Source organism: Balaenoptera ricei, chromosome 16, assembly GCF_028023285.1.
Source record: "Balaenoptera ricei isolate mBalRic1 chromosome 16, mBalRic1.hap2, whole genome shotgun sequence".
In the NCBI taxonomy this organism is placed as follows: Eukaryota; Metazoa; Chordata; class Mammalia; order Artiodactyla; family Balaenopteridae; genus Balaenoptera; species Balaenoptera ricei.
The window spans coordinates 107644506-107665061 of record NC_082654.1 but is presented as its reverse complement, the minus strand read 5'-3'; the positions used below and the strand labels follow the sequence as shown (position 1 = coordinate 107665061).

General features: G+C 46.3%; 1 protein-coding gene across 1 annotated transcript in view; it reads right to left on the bottom strand.

Moving 5' to 3' along the window:
- Window positions 1-14615: 14615 nt before the first annotated feature.
- Window positions 14616-20556, bottom strand: part of GNPAT (glyceronephosphate O-acyltransferase) — a 30866-nt gene continuing 24925 nt past the window's right edge. Inside the window, exons 10-16 of the mRNA XM_059899081.1 lie at window positions 20005-20247; window positions 18511-18590; window positions 17506-17646; window positions 17129-17228; window positions 16951-17044; window positions 16401-16462; window positions 14616-14926 (exon numbers count right to left, since the gene is read on the bottom strand). Of these exons, the coding sequence (XP_059755064.1) occupies window positions 14883-14926; window positions 16401-16462; window positions 16951-17044; window positions 17129-17228; window positions 17506-17646; window positions 18511-18590; window positions 20005-20247 (764 nt within the window). The 3' untranslated portion in view covers window positions 14616-14882. The remainder of the gene's footprint in view (window positions 14927-16400; window positions 16463-16950; window positions 17045-17128; window positions 17229-17505; window positions 17647-18510; window positions 18591-20004; window positions 20248-20556) is intronic.

The following is a 20556-nucleotide window of genomic DNA, read 5'->3' as shown; positions in this document are numbered from 1 at the left end:
TGTACTAAGTGTTACAGATATTTTTCCCCTCTTTTGTCATTTATTCATTTATCTTATTCATTTATCTATTTAGTTATTTATTTTTGGAGTACAGTATATGTTAATCCATTATGAAGCCAGACTTATCTGAGTTTTTTCTGTGTGATTCCTATGTTTTCGGTCAGACTTTGAAAGGCCTTACTCACTTTCGGATTCCAAAAACATTCATGCTTTTCTTCTAGCAATTTAGTATATTGTAGTATTTGAAATTTTGCTCCATCTGTAATTTGTTTTAAAGAATGTTGTAAGAATCCCATTTTCCCACAACTATCAATAATTAGCAAATTGCTGCAGTAATTTTGAATCATCTTTCTTTTTCCCCCCCTTACTTGAAATGCCATTTTAATAATTTATTATAGTTGTACTAGATGTGTATCTGGGTACATTTTTGGCTCTATGTTCTGTTTCACTGATATTTTGATTTCTGTGCCATTATCAACCTGTTTTAATTGTAGATTTATAATTTAATAACAACTAGGACTGGTCTCATTCTTCTGCTGTTTCAGTTTTTTCCTAAGTATTCTTACATATTTATTATTCAAATTGCATTTTGAATAATTTAATGACATTCCTTACCATCCTCCAAAAGAGTTGGCATTTTGATTGAAATCATATCGAATGTAGATCAATTTAGGGAAATTTGACATCTTTATAATTTTGAAACTTCTTATTTATTTATGCAAGTGTACTTTCATATTTCAGCAGCATTTTCAAATTTTCTTCAGGTAGATCTTGCACATTTCTTGGTGAGTTTATTCCTCGGTACTTCATCTGTAATGCTTTTGTGAATGAAATCTTTACCTCCATTATGTTTTCTGATTGTAGGTAAGAAATGTACTGATGTTAGTTTTCTGGGTTTTTTTTTTTTAAGAGTTTTCCAGTATATAATCATCACATCACCCAAATAAGGATAATTTTGCCTCTTAAAGTTTTATACATCTTATGGGGTTCTCTTAATATTCTATATTAAGTTGAACATCCAAAACTATGTTAAATCAGAGTTTTTGCTTGATATTAATATCAAGGAATTAGAAATTATACCAGATATGTATCTACTAGAAGTGTTTTTCCTGTTTTTTTTTCCCTCAAAGCCTGATGTTGGCTTTTGATCATTATGTTAAGGAAGTGATCATCTCTTCCAGTTAACTAAGAGTTGTGGTTTTAATTTTTTTAGGTCAGGAATGCATGTTGAATTAATAAATGAACCTCAGCATCTATTGAGCTAATCATTATTTTTCTCCTCTGTCATATTAATTTGGTAAGTTTTTAAGATAGATTTCCTAACACTGAACCACATTCACACTCTATGAATTAATTCTATTTGGTTGTAATGCATAATTCTTTTAATATAGTGCCTGATTCTAATGAATATTTCCTTAGAATTTTTGCATTGATAACCAGTGCTTGTGTCATTCATCAGGTGAGTATGTGCAGCATGATAATAATGATGGTGAAGTGATGAGACACATCAGCATTCCTTTTGATTCCTGAACAATGAGAATGAAAAATCATACAGTGTGACACAGGTGACTTGTGTCACTTCACGTATAATGAGCCACCCTAAGCTTCCAGGACAGTCAGAGCTCTTAAAAGGAGGTAAGGAGGTATTCCATTGAATCTCTCTCCCATTTCACACTGTGTCAGAGATGTACGAGATACGTAAGCTGTCTGTATGTTAAATACATTCTGTATGTATTGAGAAACACATGTATGTTTCATTCACACAGAATATTTGCATTTCATTTTTTCCCATCAACTTCCCTAGAGCAGTGTTGGGCATAACATAGATGATAAAAGCTTATTAAATAAATACTATTGAGCACATTTCTTTAATAACTAATGACAGTTCTCATTTATGAGGTGACTAGTTTGCACCAGGCCCTTTATTACATGCTTGATCTCATTTGATCCTGACAATAACCTGGAAAATAGGTATTGTTTTACTCATTGTACAGATACAGGAAGAGACTCAGCGAAAGCCATATACCTGGCTAAGGTGTCTCCCCGCTGAGTGTCAGGCTGTGTTCAAGACCAGGTCCCAGGCCCAGTTTTTTCACTCTGTCATTAACTAGACGATCACTTATATACAGAATTATTTCAAGCTGGTGTTTCTAAGTAAAGTTTCTGAAGACAAAATTATTTTGGCATGTGCCTCAATCAATAAGAATCAGAGGGCTTCCCTGGTGGCGCAGTGGTTAAGAATCCGCCTGCCAATGCAGGGGACACGGGTTCGAGCCCTGGTCCGGGAAGATCCCACGTGCCGCGGAGCAACTAAGCCCGTGTGCCACAACTGCTGAGCCTGCGCTCTAGAGCCCGCAAACCACAACTATTGGAGCCCATGGGCCACAACTGCTGAAGCCCGCGTGCCTAGAGCCCATGCTCTGCAACAAGAGAAGCCACCGCAATGAGAAGCCCGCTCACCGCAACGAAGAGTAGCCCCTGCTCGCCACAACTAGAGAAAGTCCGCGCGCAGCAACCAAGACCCAACGCAGCCAAAAATAAATAAATAAATAAAATTTAAAAAATAATAATAAGAATTAGAATACCTGCATGAAAAAAATTCAAGTATGACAAGCAACGTGTGGTAAGACCCTTTAACAAGCTGTGTGGTAAGCCCCTTTAACAGGTTATTTAATCTTCACATCAGTCTGTGAAGGAATTGCGGTTTTGTGAAATTAAATAATTTGCAAGTAATCCAACCTACAAGGGGGTCCCTAACTAAGTGGCCCAGGAGGGACTTGAACTCAGAGGACACTCCTCTAGGGCTAGTGCTCTAAGCCATTGAGCTGTGTGATTGGAACCTGGCTGATGTTGACATCTCACCAGGATAGACTGCTCTTTTTTCCAAAGGCTTATCCGTACACATTTTGGGTACTCTGTTAAAATTATACTTATTATATTATGTCAGAGGATATTATTATTTTTTATGATTTCCTTAGAAAAAATAAAGTGGCAGGTTTGAGTTAATGAGATAGTTAGATTATTGCCGTTAACACCAATTTGTACATCATCAGTGATGTTAAACAGGCTCAAACGTGCAGAAACTGCATCAGGCATTAAGACGGGTGTAACTTAGCTCCCTGCAGAGGCGAGAGAAGCTCCTAAACCACTGGGCAGGTGTCATTTTTAAAAAATCTATTTGGCTGCAGTGGGTCTTAGTTGAGGCATGCGGGATCTTTAGTTGGGATCTTCAGTTGCAGCGTGCAAACTCTTAGTTGCGGCATGTGGGATCTAGTTTCCTGACCAGGGATCGAACCTGGGCCCCCTGCATTGGGAGCACGGAACCTTAGACACTGGACCGCCAGGGAAGTCCCCAGGTGTCGTTTAAGTAGAAAAGTTGCAGGAAAAGAGGTGTTTCTCGTGTCAACCTTCATTAGTTTTGCCTGATAAGTTGACTTACTTTCAGATTATTATACCTGCTAAACACATTAAACAAAGTTATAGAAGCCAAGCCAGAATTGATATTCGTGTCTGTGGTCTCATGCATTGCTGGTGGGGATTACTGTAAACTGATTCACTGGATAATTTGAAAATGCAGAATTATACAAGCCCTTTCACCTGGCAATCCAGTTCTGGGGATTTATCCTAGAAAAATCTTCACGTACTTCCTAAATGAGGTTTACCCATTAAACAAACGTAGATGCGGTTTATGAACAAGTTTTTAAGAACACTTCCAGTCTCCGGTCCGGCACGTAAGGTGCTTGGAAGTTGCCGCTCTGTTCTAACAGGTAAAAAGCTGAAAAGACTGAAAAATCAACACCTCTTCCTGGATCCATAAAAAGGGAGGACACAGGGCAAACGAGTGCCCCCAGGATTGGAGAGACGGACAGGCAAACACAGGGGGTCTCAGGTTACGGGACCAGAGGCTCAGAGTGAAAGCCACCAGCGGCCGGTGCCCCTGGTAGGACACCAGAGCTGGGCCTGGCGAGGTGCTGGCAGACCAGCGCAGACAAGTCTGAGGGTTAAAAACTCCAGGGGAACGCAGTCGAAGGAGAGGGGGCAGTACTGTGAAATTTACCTGCCACCAAGCTCGAACTGTGAATATCAGAGGAAAATCCCTCAGGCTTCCGGCACGGGGAGGCGAACGGGACAACTGGAAATAGGATGGAGCGCTCTACTCTTAACAAGCCTGCCCTCAGGAGGAGCTAGTTAACCGGAGACTAAGCTGCCAGGGTACTAGCAACCTAGCTGAAGGGAGATCCCCAACTTCAGCCCGCTCTCGCCATCCTGTCCCAGCTGAGCGGGGAGAAAAACGCTGAGAAACAGTTGTGAAGTTCACGGTCCAGGAGCACAGGCTCCTTGAAAGAAAGAGACGTAACCCCAGAACTATTAGCAGGCTCCCACTATGCCCACACTCACCATCACATCACTAAAGGCCTGTTTCCAGCAGCTCCTGTCACCTGGTACAACAGGAAAAACAATTTCAAGGCGTACCCAAAGGCAAAACGCACAATGAAGAGAGAGAGCCAGCATCAGATCAAGGAGTGACAGGGATGTTGGAATGATCAGACCAGGGATTTATTACGACAGTCATTAATGTGTTAAGGGCTCTCATGGACAAAGTAGGCAGCAGGCGAGAACAGATGGGCAGTGTAAGCAGAGATGGGAATCCTAAGAAAGAATTTTAAAGAAGGCTAGAGATAAAAAACAGTCATAGGGCTTCCCTGGTGGCGCAGCGGTTGGGAGTCTGCCTGCCGATGCAGGGGACGCGGGTTCGAGCCCTGGTCTGGGAAGATCCCACATGCCGCGGGGCAACTGGGCCCGTGAGCCACAACTACTGAGCCTGCGCGTCTGGAGCCTGTGCTCCGCAACGGGAGAGGCCGCGACAGTGAGAGGCCCGCGCACCGCGATGAAGAGTGGCCTCCACTTGCCGCAACTAGAGAAAGCCCTCGCACAGAAACGAAGACCCAACACAGCCAAAAATAAATAAATAAATAAATAAAAATTAAAAACAAAACAAAACAAAACAACTCACATTATTTAAAAAAAAAAAAAAAAAAGAGTAAATCAGGGACTTCCCTGGCAGTCCAGTGATTAAGACTTCACCTTCCAATGCAGGGGGGTGTGGGTTCGATCCCTGATTGGGGAGTTAAGATCCAACATGCCTCATGGCCAAAAAACCAAAACATAAAATAGAAGCAGTATAGTAACAAATTCAATAAAGACTTTTTTTTTTTAAATTAATTTATTTATTTTTACTTTTGGCTGCGTTGGGTCTCTGTTGCTGCGTGTGGGCTTTCTCTAGTTGCGGTGAGCGGGCGCTACTCTTCATTGCAGTGCGCGGGCTTCAGTAGTTGCGGCACGCAGGCTCAGTAGCTGTGGTGCACGGGCTTAGTTGCTCCGTGGCATGTGGGAATCTCCCCAGACCAGGGCTCGAACCCGTGTCCCATGCATTGGCAGGCAGATTCTTAACCACTGCACCACCACGGAAGTCCCAATAAAGACTTTTAAAATGGACCACTTCAAAAAAAAAAAAAAATTAAAATGGAAGGGTAAATTAGATTCAGCATTAGTGACCCGGAAGGCAGGTTAGAAAAAGATACTCAGACTAAAACACAAAGAAACTTTTAGAAGGGGCCTCAGTGACATGCGGAATGTGGATAATTAGAACCTCAGAGGAAAAGAATATTTTATTTTCCAATTTTCGTCTTTATTTTCTCTTTTTGCCCTAATTTGTGAGAAATGTCTTCATCTTCCAACCTTCTACTGAGTTTTTCATTTCCTATCTGTTTTCATGTTTATTTTCCCTGAGCTCTCTTTTTGTCTGACTGTCCCCTTTATAGCGTGTCTTTTATCGCGCGGAGGCTATTAAGAATATGTGGTTTCCTTGTTGCCACTATGAAGGTGGCCCTCGGGCACACCCCAGGGTCTGGGTTCTCCATGCTGGCGCTCCTCACCCTGCCCCGCCTGGCGCCCTCGCCCCCACCCAGCGTCGATTTCTGGACTCAACAGTAGATGGAGTCCCGCAGGACAAACCGCTCCCCACTCCCCTGGCCCCAAGACCTTCTTTCTTTTCTGAAGAACTTCAGGGCCAGGTGCAGGAGGCGAGAGGCAGTGGGCAGGAAGCAGGCATCTCTCCCTCCCGCTCCTTTCTTGGGGCCCTGCTTCTTCCTGAAAATCCTATTTTCTGCCTTGGGTTTAAATCAGTGAAAACAAAAGCCAAAAAGCCTAAGAGGGAAACATTTTGCGGGTGATGTTTCTGCCTTCCACCCCACTGCTGACTTCCCCCAAGACAAGGAGGATGAAACTGGATGATGTGAGCGGTGAGAAAGGAAAAGAAAAAAACATATGGAGAAAAACGAGAACATCGAGAAATATTCATCCACAGGTGTATATAGCACATATGTATACTGGGTCTCACCAGGATGGTGATTTTAAATAAAGAATGAGAGAGAGAGAGAGAGAGAGAGAGAGAGAGAGAGAGAGAGGAAGGAGGTGATGGGTCTCGGTAATGACAGTAAAGCTGCCGTCCCAGCGGGAAGCCCTAGCAGCCTCCCCGTGGGAACCTGTCTCCACTCCAGGGCGATTCGGTCCTTAGCTGGGTCCCAGGGCATCTTAAGTGACCCACCCCTACCCCTTGGACCAGCAGTTTTGCTGCCCCAGGTCCCGCCCTGAGCAGCTCTGGGCCGTTGCCTGGGCTCCTGCAACTCCATCCCTTTGGCCTCTGGCCTGAGATTGGACGTTATCATCCTGTTAGCCCCTACTTGTTTCACGAAAAGCATTTGGGGAATGGAAACAGCAAATGGAAATGATTTAAGTCATCACGTCACGGCAGGTCTGTGCAGCTCGCTTTCCTCGTGGATAAAGAGAGGATGATCTTAACGGGCACGACCGCACGGTCGTCCTGAGGATCAAACGAGCTAACACTCGTCAGGCTCTCGTGACAGTGCCCGGCGCGGAGCTGGCCCCCTGTAAGCGCTGGCCAAGCAGAAGCAGTCAGGCCCGGGTTGTACCCCCGAGGGACCTGGCAGGGACACAGCAGCCCAACGAGGCCTCGCCCACGTCCCGACCTCAAGCCCTTCGGTTCAGAGGTTGCTGCACCTGACAAACAGCACAATGGGTTAAAGGAAGCTTCAGTTTTCTGAGCAGAACATTACCTTCGATTTCAGTTCATGAATTTGACACTTAAAGAGCGTGATCTCCTCCTCTGAGGCCAAGGGCAGCATGAGCCAGTGGAGATCCCACGAGCGTCCCACCAACAGGGATCCCGGGTAACCCGCATCCCTGGGGAGCGCTCTGCTGGCCGCGAGGGTCACTGCCCACAGGACAAGCTGGGGACGAGGGGGGCTCCCGGCCTGGGCAGCACCCACGTGTGAGCACAGACGAGGGCCAGCAACGACCTGCTGGGGTCAGGTATCTGACCCTTACTGGAGGCTCCCCGTGGGTTAATGCGCCCCGGGTGAAATGGGTACCCTGTCATCCTCACGGAACAGAGGAGGAAGCTGAGGCATCGGGGGGTGGGTACAGGGTGGCAGGCTCCCGAACAGCAGGCTTGGGCCTGGGTTGGCGCCCGGTCCAGCTGGGAACGGGCCGCACGGCTGCCCCACGGGCACGCGGACAGGAGGAGCGCAGCCGGCAGGGCCGCCTGGAGCGTGCTCTGTCCCGCTGCCCTCTGGGCCCCAAGAAGCAGGGGCCGGGGGCGGGCCGTGGCCCCGCTGCCCTCGCTGCCCCCCCCCCCCTCCCGGTCCTGGGGGAAGAGGCCGGAGGACTCCGAGGGCCCTTAGCCCAGCTCCAGCCCTGCCTGCCCTTCCTCGTCTCCTTCCCGGCGCCCACGCGGTCCTTTGCCCCAGGAGGGAGCTCTTTCCCCTGCTTTCTCCTCGCACGTGGAGTCTCCCCCCCCCCCCCCCACCCCACACCCCCGACCCCTCGCAGTCGTCACTGCTTTCGTCCTCAGCCGGCTCTCAGGGCCAGCTCCACGGTACAACGGCTGACTGACATCTGGTTCCTTGAGCTTCTCACTGTGTGAACTGGGGTGAGTGATTTAACCTCAGCCTGTTTGGTCAGCCACGCAGCGGAGTGATAGCAGCATACCGTCTGCAGGAGTAAAGGACACAACACACGTAAGGGATTTAGGACGGTGCCTGGCACACAGCAGGGGCTTAATATACGTTAGCTGCTACGATCACCGTTGGTCTTTAAGGGGCAGGCGGCGGCAGCCTGAATGGGTGCCCAGAACACCCGCGATGGGAGGCAAGGGGAGACGGGGCACTGAGCGGTCCAGCGTGGACGGGTCCTGTCCCCACCGAGTCGGCAGAGCACACACCAGGGTTCCTCTGGGCGCAGCACTGGTGCGGGCGGCTGGAAACCTGCAGAGGAACGTACACGGTACAGCTCTCCTGCCCTGAAACGGGACTGAGGTCTTCTAATTTCACACTCTTTAACGCGCTTCCGAAGGAGTCTAGTCCCAACTCACAAAAGAAGCATCGTGAACAGATAAGAAAGAAAAACAATGTCATTGAAAAAATGTAGACGTTGATACTGCTTTGCCCAGTAAAATTAAGTTAATAAGTGCTCCTGTTTCAGAGTATCATTTTTATTTATTTATTTATTTATTTATGGCTGTGTTGGGTCTTCGTTGCTGCACAAGGGCTTTCTCTAGTTGTGGCGAGCAGGGGCTGCTCTTCGTTGCGGTGCGCGGGCTTCTCATTGCGGTGGCTTCTCTTTGTTGCAGAGCTTGGGCTCTAGGCGCGTGGGCTTCAGCAGTTGTGGCACGTGGGCTCAGTAGTTGTGGCTTGCGGGCTCTAGAGAGCAGCCTCAGTAGTTGTGGCGCACGGGCTTTGTTGCTCTGCGGCATGTGGGATCTTCCCGGACCAGGGCTCGAACCCGTGTCCCCTGCATTGGCAGGCAGATTCTCAACCACTGCGCCACCAGGGAAGCCCGAGTATCATTTTTATTTATAGAGAATCCGCATCTGTTGCTGTCCCTGCCTGCTGGCAGGGTGCTACCTTCCTGGTTTGGCTAAGGCATCGTGAGTCCTGGCCCTGCCCCTCCTTGCATGGGGAAGCTCATCATGACCCGAGAACTGGCCACCTGGGGAACCTCGACTGGCTTCCGCCCAGTGTCCCCGAGATGCGTGCCTCCTTAGAGCCGTCAGATGTAGGTGCTGTGGTTGGAACGCCAAATCCACCCTGGTGGGGCGGCCTGAGAATCTGTGTGTTAAGCCAGCTCTCCAGGTGATTCTTAGGCAACTAACACATAAATACTGCTAATTACGACCATATGGATGTGGTCTGCTTTAACCGCCAAGCTTGCCTGAAGAAACTGATAAATCGTCCTACCTATGAGAGTTTCTCATGGGAAGAGGAAGCTGGACAAGTCGCTTTGTCTCTGCTTTGTCAAACTGAAGCAGCCAGAAAATCTCATTTTTTCATTTCCAGTTAATGCAGCTGAGGCAGGATCACACTTTCTAAGAAAAGTTCATTTTTATGTTAGCTATTTGTGGAATTGTTTCCTTTTTGTTCTCAGTATTTAAGGGCTCAATTCCCAAAGAAAACATAGGTTTCAAGCCCTGAGTCTACATAGAAGCAGCTAAGACTTTACTGGACCCCAAATCCATATTTTTCCCTGAGGTAATTGTAATCTTTCCTCTCAGCTCCCTCTTATTTCATAGTCAGTAACTTCTAATAGGTTTCTTGTTTCCTGATTACCGGGAGCAGCTCTCTATCTGGTTTGGTCCACACAAAGCAGCAGAAGATGCTACTTCAAGCTTCATGAACCTCCCAAGCCAGCAAGGTTTGGTCTCAGGGATACACCTGTTCACTAGCTCTTTGCAGATCAATATAAATAGGTACTTGGTGGCCCAGGGCCCCTCTAGACTGGCTCAGATCCTTCTGGTGTAGCCTGTGATGGAAACTTTCTCCCCACAGGGCAAACTGGTTTTACAGAAGATTACCTAATAAAAGTCACAATTAAAATGACAAAAAATTCAGAAGGGCCATTCTTTCACAAAGAGGTCATACGTATGCTTCCAATATGTATGCGCAAACATTTTTTTTTTTTCTGAAGTAGGCAGCTAAGAGAAATCTGGCTGAAAGATTGCAGGTTGAATGCTTGTAAACTGAAAGCCAACAGTTTGATGGTAACTGAGTAGGAGATCTGAGCCTTAACCTGCAGGAGATGAAGCCAAACAGTTTGTGCCATAGACCCTAGAGAGCAGGTCTTAATAGCTGAGACATAAAAGCAACCTACGTGTCCACTGATAAATGAATGGATAGAGAAACTGTGGTATACATATACAGTGGAATACTACTCAGCCATGAAAAGGAAGGAAATCTTGCTATTTGTGACAGCATGGTTGGACCTTCAGGGCATTATGCTAAGTGAAATAAGTCAGATGAGAAAAGATAAATACCATAAGATCTCACTTACTCTAAAGAAAAAAAAGAAAAAAACTGAGGTCATGGATATAGAGAACAGACTGATGGCTGCCTGAGGCAGGGGTTTGGAGGTGGATGACATGGGTCTGGGGTCAAAAGGCACAAACTTCCAGTTATAAACCGAGCAAGTCCTGGGGGTGTCATGTATAGGCTGGTGACGCTACTTAATAATACTGTATTGCATATTTGACAGTTGTTAAGACAGTAGGTCTTAAAAGTTCCCATCACAGGAAAAAAAGAATTCTGTTACTATATTTGGTGATGAGTAATAACTGGACTTATTGTGGCAATCATTTTTCAATGTATACAAATACCAAATTATTATATTTACACCTGAAACTAATATAATGTTACATCAATTATATCTCCAGTTTTTAAAAACGTGGAGAAGAGGGAGACAGAAGAGAGGACCAGGAGGACACGGTGTGAGGACACAGCCTGACACCACAGCTTTGAGGGAGCAGGAGCCAGTGAATGTGGGCCGCCTCTGGAAGCTGGGAAGGCGAGGGAACAGATTCCCACTAGAGCCCCCAGAAGGAGCGCGGCCCTACTGACCCCTGGATTTCAGCCCGCTGAGATTCCTTCCAGACTTCTGACCTCCTAAACAGTACAATAATACATTTGTTCAAGCCACAAAAACTCCCTGAGAACAAAGCACATCACCTGCAACTTTAGAACTGAGATTCTAAAGACTTTCTGAGAAAGCAGTTTACATTCAGGAATCAGAATGTTCTAGTCAACTTCAGAAACCAGAAGACAATGGAGAAATGCTTTTCAAAATTCTGAAGGAAAATTATTCCTAACCTAGAATTCTATGCTATTTTCTTTCTTTCTTTTTTAAAAAAATTTAATCTATTTTTTGGCTGCATTGGGTCTTTGTTGCTGCGTGCGGGCTTTCTCTAGTTGCGGCGAGTGGGGGCTACTCTTCGTTGCGGTGCACGGGCTTCTCATTGTGGTGGCTTCTCTTGTTGCAGAGCACAGACTCTAGGTGTGCGGGCTTCAGTAGTTGTGGCTCGCAGGCTCTAGAGCGCAGGCTCAGTAGTTGTGGTGCACAGGCTTAGTTGCTCTGCAGCATGTGGGATCTTCCCGGACCAGGGCTCAAACGCGTGTCCCCTGCATTGGCAGGCGGATTCTTAACCACTGCACCACCAGGGAAGTCTTCTAACCTAGAATTCTATACCCAGCTAAGCTATCAGACAACGATGAGAGTGGAAAAAAAGATATTTTTAAACAGGTGAAGTCTAAAATATTAATCCCTCATACCCCTGGAACATGGGCTTCACTGACATTAATAAACAAATAAACAAAAAGAAAGACATGGGATCCAAGAGGGAGGGGAATCCCATGCAGAAAAGTGAAGGGAACTGTTAAGGTCACAGTGACGGGAAACCCCAGGTTGACAGCTATACAGCAGGCCTCGAAAGCAACCAGCCCAGCCAGGGTGGGCTCTAGAAAAATGATGTGTGTGAACCTACTGAGGGGGATTCACACTTCTGTCAGAGTTGATAACTTTAATCTGGAAAAAAAAGAAGTAAAGATACGAACAAGTCAAAGAAGGCATCAAAATCTGTTTTCTACCCCACGTTGAAGGATTCCATTCTATTGGTGGGAGGAAGAAGGGATGTCGGGAAAAGCTGTGATTTCCACCAAGGCCCAGCTGGCCTTGGAAGATGGCAGGTGTCTGCGAGAGAGAGAGAGAGAGAGAGAGAGAGAGAGAGAGAGAGAGAGAGAGAGACAGAGAGAGAGAGACAGAGAGAGAGAGAGAGAGACAGAGAGAGAGAGAGAGACAGAGAGAGAGAGAGAGACAGAGAGAAGGAGGTAGAGATGGAGCAATGCACCACCCCATAATGCTGTTGGGCTGAACAGCTGGGCTGAGACCTGCTCTAAGTCAGGGATGCGAGTGCCTAGGGCCATACTGACCACTCCAGAAGCACCCAATCTCATTTACTCTGAGAAGCCAAGGAGGGTTTGTCCCCGTCAGGAGTAGCAGTAATAACAGGTTACACTTACTGCCAAGGACTGTTTCAAACATTTTACTGACACACGTTTCTCACAACTCAAGAGGTATTAGCATCATCCCCATTTTATGGATAAGGAAACTGAGGCTCTGAGAGTTTAAGCAAATCACATGTGAACACAGGGCTACTGTATGGCAGAGTTGGATTTCATAGCCAGTTGGGCTTTGGACCTTGCATTCTTAGCTGCTACATTATACTGTTTGGATGGGAGACTGTGCTGGAAAACCAGATGCTAAGGGTCTTTCTTTTTACTTACTTCAAAGCAGGGGCAGCTCCAGAATTTATAGATTGGGCGGGGGTGTGGAGGGGAAGGCCTTAGGAACAGCAGTGTGGCTTGCAACTGCGGTGTGTGCAGGAGCTTGTGTGCGGCAGGGTACAGGATACACGCTTTGAAGCTCTGTCGGCATACGAAGCGTGCTGTTCTTTGACTAAGACTTTAGGTTGACTTGGGTGACTTGGGAGGGTTTGAGGAGACTGAGAGGGGAAAAGTGGCCCCTGCCACCTCCCACAGCTGTCTCCCTCTGCTGCAAGGCCTCATTTGGTTTGGGTTGCACCCCGTTTTCCTGCCTCTCCTCTGTCTGCTTACTTGTGTGGTTCTGATGCCAGAGCTGGCCAGGAGACAAGTCTAGAGCCACGTGCACCCAAAACTCCAAGGTCTTTGTCCCCAAACCTGAAACGCATTACGAACAGGTCTCAAAGTAGATAAAAGTCACCTTAGTCTTCAACACATACACTCATGGCATGAGAAGAAAACAAGTAACCAAACTGGGTGTACAGGGATTCTTTGTAAGGCATGCCTACGCAGCTAGAATTGGCCAGGACCCCGCCTCCCCACTGCTCTGGTCTCCCTGGAGGGCAGCAGCTCAGTGCTGTTTGGCTGGCACGCCATACAGCCCTCAGCCAGGAACAGCCCAATTGACTCCTCAGCTCTTAGGCAGCCTCAACACACGCCAGTCTTCTCTGGCTTCCCAAACAAGCAGAGCCACACGGAGGGCCCCTCTGCCCCCCACACACGGACTAGAGCAATGGCTCTCCAATCCGAATGTGCAGCAGAAACAGTTTGGCCTCTGGGGAACAAACGCACATTCCAGGAATTTGCACACAGACAGTCCTACAACCACATGTCGAGAAACTTTTCAGCATTTCCCACGGCACTTATATTCCTGTTCAAATGTTTTACAGGAGTCTCTAAGCCACTACAGATGTTGAGCCCTGCTGCTATGGACTCAATGGTGGCCCCCAAATTCAGATATTGAAGCCCTAATCCCCAGTGTGACATTATCTGGAGATGAGCCTTTGGGAAGTAATTAGGGCTAGATGGGGTCAATGGGGGTGGGGCCCTCATCTGACGGGGTTAGTGCCCTTCTAAGAATAGACAGCAGAGAAGACTGTTCTGTCTCCGGGTGCACAAAGAGTTAATGTGAACACACAGCAAGACGGTGGCCTCCTACAAGCCCAGAACAGAGGCTTCATAATGAAACCTACCTTGCTGGCACCTTGGTCTTGGACTTCCGGCCTCCAGAACTGTGAGAAAACAAATTTCTGCTGTTTAAGCCACTCACTCTGTAGTATTTCATATGGCAGCCCAAGCAGACGAATACACCTGCCTTTCTTTTAAATTTCACTTCCCATTAACTCTTGTTTCAGCCACATTTCAGGTCCTTTGGAACCAATCCCAGGACATTTCGATCACTATTCTTTCTGCACACCCACCCGCCGTACCTCCTGTCACCTCAACCCCACACTTCGAGGACTGGCTCCTCTCACCCTAATTCTCAGCTTAAATGTCACTTCCAGTAGTGGCTAGCTGTCAAGTTTTTTGCTGTTCACCCACCTTATTTCAAACTTTTCTTCCCTTGAATTGTTAAGCCTATTTATGATACTTCTCCTAACTTCTCTTTGTTCCATGTACTTTCTCTAATTCAGTTTTATTGATTAAGGCCCTTAGGTGGCAAAATTTACTGTAAGCTAGCTACCATATTACAGATCTCTGTCAAACGTGCACTTGTTTGAGGAAACTTTAATTAAAGAAAGCCAGGAGAAGTCTAAGATATGCCCTTTCTAGTAGTTTTCTTTTGATGGCCAGAGCCTTTAGACTCGATGCTGCACTTTAATTCAGAAGTCAACGTAACAGTTTAATACATGTAATAAGTTAAAAAGTGTTAGTGAAATAGGAGCTGGGTTTTGTTTTTCCAAACATGTTTCCGAAAGCCTGTTTTATTTTAAAACACACACGGAGTTGGACACAAATGCCTTTTTAACCATCGTGGAGGAGATTTCACGGATTGCTTAAATTGGTCACTCTTCCTCTCTACTGAGCCCGCCGTTCTTGACACCTTATGAAGGACGAGAAGATGGGTCTCTTCCTTTGCTTCCCTCTTTGTTGTAATACGAGTCCTTGGATGACAGTAATTATACGACCAATTTTTCCGTAACCATTTGGCGATCACTAAAGCTTTGCAGTTGCCGGTTTTCCTACCGGTGTCTTACCACCTAAGGGAGAAAGACAGAGATGGCTCATGACATGATATTGAGTTTGCCCTTCCTTGTACAACTGTTTAGGCACTGGCAAAAGAGAAACACATGACACTTGTGCAGAGTTTTACAGACTGACAAAGCACCAATGGAGACAGCAGCGCCCTTCGCAGAAGAAGCAGCGGTGTCTCAGAGGCGATGGGCATGGCCAGCCCCACAGCCATGTTTCCTGAACTTCACGTCTAGCATGGTCTAGTACATTCACACTCACATATCTGCCTTCCGAGAGGAAGAACTCAATCCCGTCGTCCTCACGACGAGGGCTTCGGGGTTTGTTTTAGCTTTATGCCCCTCTCACCAAATTCAAAATTGAGTTTCAAGGTTACGTATTCCGAAAGTTCAGACATACTGTAAATAGAAGACTGGGGGGAAATTCCCTGGCGGTCCAGTGGTTAGGACTCCGCGCTTTCACTGCCGAGGGCCCAGGTTCATTCCCTGGTCAAGGAGCTAAGATCTCGCAAGTCACGGCGCGGCCAAAAAAAAGAAAAATGACTGGGATTTCAACCTACGTATTTTCTTCAACAAGAAATTAGTATTTTCACCTTCCCTATCTCTGTCAACTACACCTTTGCCCTCTATACTTTTTTCTTCAATGACTCTCCTTTAACCATATGCCTGCCCTGGTTTTCCCCTAATCCCAACAAACATCTATCTAAAGCTCTTCTGTACAGGTTTGACAAGTGTACTGAGTTACGATTAGGTACAAAAATACTACTTGTAAGAATATCCACTCAGTGAGCTAGTCCTTTTTCAATATAATCAGCAGACAACTATTTTTTTCAAAAGCTAACACCCTCCCCTTCTAAAGTCACCCCATCATTCCTATGAGAAGTGTTCTCTACCTCCTCTGACCTTTCAAATCTGTTTATATCAAAAGTCTTGACTCTTACTGTATACCATAAACAAATGGCCTCGCCTTTTGGGGCTGGACTATTTCTTTATAAGCTGATAGGACCTGCAGAAGAGTCTGGATTGGATTATTCTCCCAAGGATGTGCTATCAGCCCCCAATTTCAAGTTCAGAGTCTACATATGATGTGGACATTGACCCCGACCCCTCCCACGGGAAAGAAGAGATCTGAGGGTGGAGAGGGAGCAAATGAATCCAAGGACCAAAACGAGAGGAATTTTCTTGATGTTCACCAGGGCTAGATGTAAAGGGTCTAGATCTTGGACCCTGATTAGTTATGTTAGGAGCTGATCATTTTTATGCTGTATAAGACCGCCTATTTTATGCCTGTTGTGTCTTCTCTGTTAGTTTTCTCCTTAGTTTCCTTGAGAAAATTCTAGATGATAGAAATAGTTCTCTGCGTATACTAAAACTCTACTGCTGTTCATTTTGATCAAGTATTTAGTGCCATACTTTCTTGTTTTACTATATGTTGATAAATGCAATGTGCAAACCCATCATATTTTTATTAAACAGCACTTACCAAGCATTTCTTCTAACTTTGTTGTGGCAGGTTCATTCACAGTAAATATATAATCATTATTTCTAGGAGAAAAAGTAACAAGCTTTCTTATTGAATAAACTAAGAGGAAAAGACAACATTCATTATTTATATAGTAAGACTACTTTGAAACAGTCTTCCTCAGGGCTAGTTTTAAATAGTTGAAAGTTGTGTGTATATATATGTAAGATTATACATACATACACACACACACACACACACACAAACACTACATGCCCCGCCCCCCAACTTTTCTTATAATTAACCTATAAATTTCCATATTAGGTCGAAGCTAAAACGCTGGCCTAAAGCACTTTCTTTCTTTGCTTCAATATGGTTTTTATTCACACCCACAATAAAATTCGCATGGTAACTCAGAGTGACTTAGCTAATCAGGACATGGATAAGTGAAGCATGATGTAATGTTTCCTAGATCCTGCATTTCCGCATCTCTCTCTCGACTTGGTGCTCAACTGTTCTGAGCTGTCGCTGCCCCCTGAGCTCACGCTGGGCGCCGTGCACAGTTACTTACACCTTCTTCTTCTGCACCACACCGAGCCTCACAAAAGCTGCTAAGGCATTTTTTTGTACATCGGAGGATAATACATCGTAACACTGTGAGGCACCTAAGAGAGAGGGAAAGGGAGAGTTAGTGGCTTACTTTCTGTGCTCAACTAACAGAAGTTACCCCCCACAGAGGTGTGACTCACCTTGATCGAGAAGCTGACCTGTGAATTTTCTAACTTTCACCAAGTACTGTTTCTCAGTGAAGTAGTCTTCTTCTTCGTTCAAGAGGTATTTGCAAATTATCTGAGTTTTAAGAGGGAGGATGAGAGGAACAGGAAGTGAAAAAGAGCAGCCAAATACAGGAGAAGAGTAAATAATTTTACACTGCCCCTCTTAACAGAATGATACATTATATGAGAGCAGAATAAAGACCTCCCCCCGAACCCCGCCAAGAAAAGTTCTACCTTTCACCTGGGGAAGACACTTGCTCTTCAGACCAGAAACAAGCACAGGGTAGGAAAAAGTCTTAGTTATATCTGCTATGGGAGGATGAAGGAGAACTTGCGAAAGATTTACACACCTGGTAAGATTCCACAAAAGGTTTAAAGAGTCCTATTAAAAACTCTAACACAGTATTTCCTTTTTCTGTAACTAGGACGTCCCTTGTCGTCACTTGCACGGCCTCACTTTTACAAAGCAGGTAACAGCCTTCTTCAAAGTCCTGCAAGGGGAGGGGAGAAGACAGAATGCGTCCTCTAATTTGTAACTCAGGTCAGCGACCCACTGCTGGGCTCAGCACGTGCAGCCCTGTGCCCTCCGAACAAGGGAGACGCCAGCTAACTCTGCAAGCCTTCCCGGACTGTTGTGGCGGTCAGCCAGGAGCCCGCGCAGCACTGTTCCAGCACTCACAAGGCTGAACCTCAAGTACAGCAAACACCGAAAACCTGATGAGCCTCAGAAATCGTCACCTGGGCCACAGATTTGCCTTCGCTTTGCACTGACGAGCCATACTCCTTGCACTTGAATAGAAGTGCATGCAGCAAGTCCAAAAAGTACTGAGAGTCATGTTATGCTGAGAACGGCAGTCCTCATTTCCTACTGAATCAAACCTGTGGCCCTCAGCATAACGGACAGACACTTAAGCCAGTTGTCAATGCTGGCACTGCCCCCAGCCCAGCAAGCCAGAAGTCCAGCTCTGGGAGCCCGATCCTTCACCTGCTGTCTACACCACCAGGCAGGACCACTGTTGTCTAATCGCAAAGCAAAAGGCCCTACTCATTCTAACAAGTGGTGCTGGAAAACGTGTGCTGGTTGCTAAATTTTCTAACAAAACAGAGTTGGTTTATTTACAGTGGCTGCACTGATGGTTCAAAGATTTGGTTCCTCTCACCAAATAATCCCTACATTATTGATTAAACCTGACCAAGAATTAAAACAGAGTTTGTTGAACTGTGAGTGTCCATGTTTCTCTTTTGTTCTGCTGCACGTAGCCTTGAAGGGAGGGAAGACACACCCGTGAATCCAAGCCTAACATTTCCAGAACTCACACCGCAAACACACTTGCTCTTTGGCAGTAAGGATTTACCTTTAGTGCATTTCCTGGAAGAAAGATGAACTCATCTGAAAAAACATTGCATAGGAAGCGAAAGCAACTGTAGACATCCTCTGGAAATAAATTCATTACATAAAATTACAACTCTGCTTTTTAAACATTCAGGGAGTACCAAGAAGTCCATGATACTCCAAAATGCAGTATTTTAAAGGCATATTATTCATATACCAGGGACAAGAATTCCGGCCCCCAAAGGAAGCTATAACCAATCCAAATTTTACCTACAGAGAAACTATAGGCTAGCATAGTTTCAATGGTTGAGACTGAATTACAACCAGGTCTCTAACCGGTCAGTCTGGTAACGAGCAAGAGGCCACATTCCGCAGAAGCCGGGGTACCTCATTTCCCCTGTACGTGGTTCCCTAGCAGAGAAGGAGAGGAATGGCTTCCTTCATTCCCTTCCACACTCATATCTGCTGATGTCTCTACTGTACCCTTAGCGCTAGGACACACTGGCACACAATCATAGAGACTACTGTCTTAACCCTTGGGCGTGTGGGTCTGCCCTGCCCGTCGGCTATAGACCATCTTTCTGATGTGAATTTTCTCATTAGAAAAATATACATCCATATGGACACAAACGGTTGCCTCCAATTTCAGGGTGTTCACACTGAAACACTCTAGAAGACCACGTATGTGCCCCTCGGTTGTGGACAAATCCCAATGTAAGAAGCCTCAGACAGAACTAAGATCAAGCTTTGAGCTTTCTGTGTCCTGAACTAAGTTGTCTGACCTCTCTGGGACCCAGTTTCCTCATTCACAAAATGAGGGTGAACGCTGGACCTCTGAGGTTCCTTCCAAGGCTAAAGGTCTGTGGCTGAGCCCAGTGTTTCTCAACTCTGGCTTTTCCTTATAATTATCTACAGAGCTTTGAAAAGCAAAAAACAAAAACATCGATTTCTGGCCCACACCCCAGACCAGTTGCATCAGAAACCTTTGGGGATGGGACTCAGCCTCCAAAAATCCTAAGGTGCAGCCCGGGTAGAAAACCCCTGGCCTTGACTACAGGTTTCTGTGAAAAAAACCAGTTTTACTCATTATTATACTCCTCGGTGCGACCAGAATGCTACCGTGTGCTGAGCTGGACTGTTTACCCGCCCTGCCTGCTTCTGTCAGACGAGGGAAGTGACGTCAGAAAAAGAGCATCCGACCAGCAAATGGGGAGCTGTGCTCTAGTCCCAGATCCTTAAGAGACCAGGAATCTCTGGGCCTCATTTTCCTTATTTACAAAAGGAGAGGTTGAGATGAGATGATTTCTTAGGTCCCTTGCAATTCCCAAATTCTACGGCCAGGTATGTAGGGGAAAAAATCCTAACGAGCTCTGACTAGAGGTCCCATCCCTTGCTGGTGTGTGGGCTGCAGGCATGTGGCAGAGCATTATAATACAGGGCTTCAAGCGTTGCTCTCTATATGGAACTCAACGGCCAGGTCTCTTCCAAAACTCAAGACCACCTTCCCGCAAGTTACCTTTCCTGAACCCAGGCGTCATCTGCAATGCCACAGCTACTAAGGAAGGACGGACAAAAGCGTTGAGCAGCTGGTTCCTGTAAGCCGAGCACATGAGGAGAGTGACGTGCTGGAAAACAAGCCCGTCGACCACTTCTGCGTCTCCAGAGTCCACTTTCAGAGTCACCCGGTCTTTGGCGAGGCTGACGACGTTGGAGTGCAGCAGAAGGCTGGACTGGACCACTTCCTCAGCAAGTTCACTGTCTACATGCACACAAACAATCCGTTCAGGCAAATGGCGAAGAAACGGGGTGGTCACAGCTGGGAGTCTCAGGCCCAGCACGAACCAACGCTAGTGACCCGACACGCTTATTCTCAAGTGCCGCGGACGGGTTTTACGCTCCACCAATTGAGGTAATGATACCATGTGTGAAGGATATTGTAAAAGCACTATTTCATAAGTCAACTGCCTCTGAGGACATGTAACGTGCTTTCTTGTCTACCCCAAATCTGTCAGCCATTCTGAAACGCACATCAATTCCCACTCTGAAAACCAACGCTTCCTCAGGAACC